Source organism: Lagopus leucura, unplaced genomic scaffold (genome assembly GCF_019238085.1).
Source record: "Lagopus leucura isolate 7727_CA_CO unplaced genomic scaffold, USGS_WTPT01 Super-Scaffold_100001, whole genome shotgun sequence".
Taxonomy (NCBI): domain Eukaryota; kingdom Metazoa; phylum Chordata; class Aves; order Galliformes; family Phasianidae; genus Lagopus; species Lagopus leucura.
In genome coordinates, this window is record NW_024962262.1 from 102,967,368 (window position 1) to 102,974,002 (window position 6,635).

Consider the following 6,635-nt stretch of genomic DNA (forward strand, 5'->3'; position numbering starts at 1 on the left):
ACTATAGCTCACTACCAATACATGCACCTGTCTGTGCCAGCTCCATGCAGTTTCCTTCATAATCTCTGAACAATGTATGAAGTGGAAAGCAAATCAAATAACTTCACTAATGAAACAACAACTGACCCTTGGGAAAAGTTTTTTTGGCAAAAGTAGACAACAAATACGTTCAGAAATTGAAGCCTGTGTATAGAAAGGGCAGTGTTTAATTTCCAGCAGTAGAATATTTCTTGTGGCGTCTATTTGCACTCTTCTGCAAATGTAAGCCTGCATGCACCCACTGCAGTTCTGTACTGGCAAAGCTGATGCCATGGAAAAATCCCTAATGGAGATGAGACCTAGAACTCTACTTAGTCTATCATGAATAAAAAACCAAGTTATTACAATTATAATATTTTATCAAGGCAATGAATACAAACCATCTGGCATAAGAACATTTCACATCTTAAGACAGACCACTTAAGGACACCTATACAGGTCGTTTTGCTCTTGGCAGCAATCTAGCACCTACATGCTTCTGCCTCTTCTCTGGCACTGTTTCTTTTCACTGTTGCTCTTGGAACTAGGGACTCCTTCATGTCAGTAACTAGAATCAGAAAATCAAATTACTCCGGGAAAAAAAAAAGCAAAAAAAAAAAAAAGCAGAAAATTAAATGTTTAGAAAGCTCACTTTTATGTAGGCTAGCAGAAGTAGATGGAGTATTGAAAACTCTGATCATGGTGTTTTTGCACTGATTTTTTGACATTTTTGCCTGGCTGAGGTATTTTGCGCAAGGTTGAAGCTCCGCTTTTAAGTTCTACATGTCTCGTTTATTTAGGAAAAATAAGCTTTCTGAGACAGGATGTTTCTTTTCAAAGACTCAGGATGGCCATAAGTAAGAAACAAGGATAGACGTCCTTGAGATTAGTCCAAAACAAGTCCAAAAGAGTAACCAATCAAAAGGTGTCCTTGTGCCCAATTATGGACAAAGTGAGGACTAGGATATCTCCCCAACTGACCACCAAAGGTTATCTAAGATCCCCCACACAAGCACAGATTCAAATATATCATATAGCCTTGTACTTTAAAGACTCCATGAGTTTTGAAAAAAAAAAAAAACAGCTAGGTGTGACTTAGATAGGCATGTAGTGAAAACTTTTTGGACTATAAATAGAAGATAGTGTAAAGACTCTATGCCCTGGATTTGTGGAGATTTTCCACTTAGTGGCCTGTGCAGAATAAATCAAAGTCTCTTCTCTATGCTCTCGTCTTTTTGAATGTGTTTTGAGAGACTTAAATCGATAGCAATATGAGCTAAAGGCTTCCCTTGCAGACTGAGTGACAAATCTTCACAGAAATACTTAAAAACATAAAAAGACTGTAGATCTCTGTCTCTAGTGCTTCCTTTCTGGAAATCTCACCAGAAGAAAACATCAGAACTAAGAGCCAGCTGCAGTTGCAGAAAATAAGGGAAAATAAACACCAAAAAGCAGCACATTGAAGAAGAACTAGTGTAGTTTTACGAGGAAAGTCTAAACTGAACTGTAATCAATCAAAATAAATGAAGATTGGACTGTCTTACAAATACAGTTTCTTCTGGGACAGACATTAGAAAACATTAAATATGTAAAACAGTTGCTGCAAAATCAAAGAACAAGACAGGGAAAATGGATCCCCCAGATCACTTTACAGCCACAACACTGGGGCATGAGGTGATTAAATGACAAAAGTGGGGATTTAAATATCCATGTTGCAAATCAGCTTAAGTTTTCATTCAGCTATGTCTCGTTTCTTTTCTAAACTACATGCTTCAGTTTATCAACCCTCCATTATACAGCTTCAGCTGTATATATATTCATATATATATATTCATGGAATCATGTCAAACTTAATTACTGAAATGGTTCTACTTAGAGATAAGACACAACAAACCATGGGTCTGAGCAACATAGAACTAGGCAGGACAGGAGCCCCTCCCTTAAACCTTACTTCAAAGCCAAAGGAAACAATTCAGGTAAGAAAAGTTCATCTGAATTTTTTTCATTTATCTTTGTAGGAGCCTTATAAATGGACTCTGACAACAAAGAAAACATGTAAGTAGGCCTAGAGGAAGAAGTAGGGATTTAATTAAATCTCTTTATCCTCCTGTTTCTAGACCCAGAATAGTCTTTTCTTGAGTGTTACAAATTTGCTTTAGCTTTTGGCATAATGGTTTCCTAGTGACTTTTTCTTCCACATTATCCGGCTCATTTTTCATTAGTTCTTTGACTTCTTGAACTAGATAAAGGAGATGAAGAATTTGAGTGGTGACAGCAAAGAACAAGAACTGATTCACACTGGTAGGAATGCCCTCAAACTTGTGTTAAAGATGTGGCAGAGACAAAAAGAACATGTCCAGAGCTGCTAGGGTGTCATGCTTCTTCATCAATCCTGCATCACTGGTCTGCATCAATACTGAGGGCAGCATAAATACCAAGACAAACAGGGTGATCACATACTAACCCACTTCTTCCCCCTCTTCTCAGTGGCCCTCTTACTGTGGCAAGAATGTTCACCAGTTAGTGTTGTCAAAGCCCAGGTGTTGGGTTGCTAGGATGTAGATGACAAGCTTAATAATATGTGAGATATTTCATATCAAATCCCGCATCTGCAAGTCCTCAGTAGGTCTTCAGAATGAAATTGCTTTAGGATAGCAAACCCTGTGATTTTCCTGGTGGTCAGGGATGTCTCCACCGATGTCGTCTTCCTCTGAGGACTGAGTGGGTGACTGTTCTTTTGGTGAATTCAAAGTCTAGATTATGGGTATTGTGCACTGAATGTTTAGAATTTGATATGATTTGCAGAGGATCCAAGTAATTAAAAATTCTAAGATGATTAAAAATCCCAGTTAATAAGAAAGCTAAGTACTAAATTTCTGTGTAACAGAACCCTACAATATTTACTAAAAAAATTGTGTAACAATAAGCTATGCTGATAGCTAAATTTTTATTGATACTAAAGCTCTAATCATAGCCACAACACTGCTGAAACACACCAGCCACTGCCTCACTGTGCTTGCATCCACTGTTTGGTCTCTAAAAACATTCAGCAAGTATCACTGAACGTTAGTGGGTGCTATTTTTTTCTACACGGAGGAATTCAAACCTTCGCCTCATACACACTTCCATGTCAGACACCTTTTTCTCAGACTGTCCTGCTGCCATCTGTCACACAGGAATAAAAGGTAATGGAATTTTGGTGGCAAGATTCAGCCTCTACTGCCATAACATCAATACCTGCCTCTGATGGGCCATCATAATGAAACAGGAGGCATTATTTTCAGAGCAGCCCTTACAAAATATACAATATTGTTAATATATAAGTAACAAATCATTTTAATATTATTTTTTTTCTTAAAACATTCAAAAAAGAGAGAGGAACAAAACTGTAAAACTAGTGGGATATTTGACCTTGTTTTTGTGAAACCAAAGCATCATTCTGATTTGATGGCAGTGGCTGCAATTCTTAGTGAGGTTTCAAGGTATTCATCAGATTTTTGATGAAATTTGACTCTTCCTGTGCTTCATCCTAGATAATAATTGTTTCAAATGTGTATACTGACAAAATATGGTATGATTGTGAAGCAAAGGATGTTTTTCTCTGCTAAGACAGAGATTATGAAAGTCTAGTAAGGAGTCACGATCAGATTTTTGAGTTGAATATCTGATTGCATCTCTATATATTCCATTTGAAAATTTGCAGGTGATGTATTTATATAAACTGAAAATGGTCCTTCAAATGTAAATTGATTTTTTTTTTTTCTGGCAGACTTGAAACTCCAAGCAGTGCGGTGATGTTGACACACCCAAGAGATGAGATGTGATCCAGAGAAATCTAGATGGGCTTGAGATAGATGGGCTCAGGAGAACCTCATGAGATTCAATGAGGCAACCTCTTCTACCAGTACAAGCTGGGGTATGAAAAGATTAAGCAGAGCCCTGTCAGAAAAGACCTGGGAGTACTTGTGAATGGCAAGCTGGACATGAGCCAGCAATACGCCCTCGCTGCCCACACAGTCAACTGTATCCTTGGCTTCAAGAAAAGAAGCGTGGCAAGCAGTCTGAGTGAGGCGCTCCTGCCCATCTGTTCTGTGCTGGTGAGGCCTTGCCTGGAGTACCATTGAGATGGACCTGCTGGATTGCATCTAGAGCCACAAAAATGACTTTGACTAGAACTACAAAAATCCAGTACACTTGTATGTAACACTGCTTGTGCTTATGTCAACAGGTAAAGAATATAGCACCATGCTGTCTCTGCTAAGAAAAAGAACAACAACAAAAAAAGGCAACCGAACTGTCAAACTTGTTCTCCATTGCCTATACTGATTTCTTGTACTTCTTATTTTTGAGGAAATGGTTCTTTACCTCCAGGATACTCTTATTTAAAGATTAAGCACTATTCTTCAATGAAGAATCATCAGCTGTCAGGTACAATAGGAGTTACCATGTCACAACTACAGCATACAGGAGATGGAGTTTTTTGGAACTTAGAAACAAAGAGCCAAATGAAATTATCTTCACAGGTCTCTTTCTCCTGCTGCATCGCAGGAGAGATTTCCTTAGTTACTTGCTCCAAGAAAAACACATAGCAACGCGTGTACATTTGTACATAAATAAATGAAAAACAGAATACTGCTGCACAAGCTCTCACCAGAAGTGAGATATAAGCATGGCAATTGTGTTGTTGGCATCATAATGATCCAGGACGGTCAGAGAGTGCTCCATCAAGCAGTACGTAAGAATACACACACAGGACTGGATGGAAACTATGAGAGAATATATCAATGTGAGTATGCCCTTAAATAAAGAAGTGTCACAACAGGGAAGGAAACATGCATAAATGAATCTGAAAATGCAAAATTCAGCTTCCTTGTGGGGAAGGAAGCTTCCCCGTCCCTGGAGATATTCAATCCAGGTTGGATGGGGCCCTGGGCAGCCTGGTGTAGTATAAAATGTGGAGGTTGATGGCCCTGCCTGTGGTTGGGGGAGTTGGAGCTTCATGATCCTTGAGGCTCTATGCAAATACAGTTCCTCCAAACAGGTCCGTGTCCATAACTGCACTGCTCTACTTTTGTAAATATCTCTACCTCAATTTGAGGCCAATTCCCAACTAGCGATACTAACCAGAACTTTCCCAAGCTGTGTTGGTAGTCTGAAGACATCTCTGTATAAGACCATATGATGACTCCAATAACTTTTTGTTGAACTTAATGGACAATCAGAAGAAGGCAATGGTGGACTTCCTGTAGGCTCTCAGATCTCCTTCACTGCCTTCTCTCACGCAGCATCACAGATAATGTAATATGCAAATGTAGCCTCCCGTTACAAGAGTAGAAAAATCAGACAGGCCTATTAGAATCCACAGCAATATACTGACAGTCAGAGATTTAAGAGCACCTAACAGTTTAGCTGTAGATTTGCCAACAGCAGTAGCAGTTTAGGTTCCAGCTGGTATAATTCATTCATTCATTTCAGTTTGCTGACTGACAGCTTAGCATGGCTAAGAGCTCCACTGCCCGTTAGAGCAGAGGAGGTGTTCAACAGCAGGCCCTTCAGGGCAGCAGAGGTAAATGAGGGAAGGAGACGTTAGGTGCCCCTCTAGCCTTGGAGTGAGTTAACCTTGGTGCAGTCCTCTAATTCAGAGAGGGTGCAGAAGGGTGCTGCCCCTGGCATCTAGCCTGGGGAGCCTCAGGGATCTCTCGTGGTGCACGTGGGCTGCAAACGGAGCAGGTCGGGCATCTCTGGTGAACAGGCTCCAGGCAGAGCTCTCAGACAGGAGAACTGGTGCGCTATGGCGGCACTTTTCTCTCTCCGAACGCCACGTAGTTGGTATGCCGGCAGAAACGAGCACGTACGAATCCAGCGCCGTCAGAATTCCCTCCCCTCGTGGGGCTGGAGCTTACCCCTGGGCAGCGCCCCTAGCTCCTCCCAACTTAGTAGCGTCGGTCCAAGCCCCTCCTTCCATTTCCGCTGGCAGGATCTGGAGCTGTCTCCTGACTTGCGCCTGCAGGTCTCTCAGGACTCGGCCCGACACAGCCTGGTCCGGTCCGGTCCGGTCCGGTCTATTCAAATGAGCGAGGGTGAGCTCCGAAGCCGCGGGCAGCTGGCGGGAAAGTTGTGGATGCCTCCCAGCCTTGGGAGTAGGCAGAGTGGGGTGGCGTGGGAAAGCCAGTCGTGGGTGCTGTGGGGAGCCAGTTACACGGAGAGCAGGCTTGGCGAGGGACACTGGCATAGTCCCGTTGGGCTGTGGGACGTCTTCCTCTGCCTTTTGTTTCCATCTTGCATTTTACTGAACTCCAGGAACGAAAACCGATGGAGCTAATATAGTTTCTGCCTCCAGATGTTTGCCTTTCAAACTTTTAGACCTGTGCTGTTCAAGCTGCAGTTCTTACACCCTGGGCCTTTTCTGTAATGGAGTTGTGGAAATTCTGGCAATTTTGGCTTAGGGCACGTGTGTTTTATTTTTTTTATTAATAAAGCTGCATGAGAAGACTATGGGATCAGAACATAACTCCTGCAGCATCATTTGCATTCCTGTAAGAGAGGCAGTAGGGGAACACTCCACAAGTAGCAGTGGATCCCCTACCCTACTGCGGCAATGCAGAGGGAGGGGGGGG

The 6,635-nt window shown here is 41.8% G+C and overlaps 1 protein-coding gene across 2 annotated transcripts in view; it reads left to right on the plus strand.

The window, feature by feature from the left end:
- The first annotated feature begins 5,996 nt into the window (after positions 1 to 5,996).
- Positions 5,997 to 6,635, plus strand: part of TSPAN9 (tetraspanin 9) — a 119,205-nt gene continuing 118,566 nt past the window's right edge. For both annotated transcript variants that reach the window (XM_042867607.1, XM_042867606.1), the window contains exon 1: positions 5,997 to 6,098. Coding sequence is in view for 1 of the 2 variants with exons in the window: in XM_042867606.1 (XP_042723540.1) it covers positions 6,089 to 6,098 (10 nt within the window). In the remaining variant the exon portion in view is untranslated. The remainder of the gene's footprint in view (positions 6,099 to 6,635) is intronic.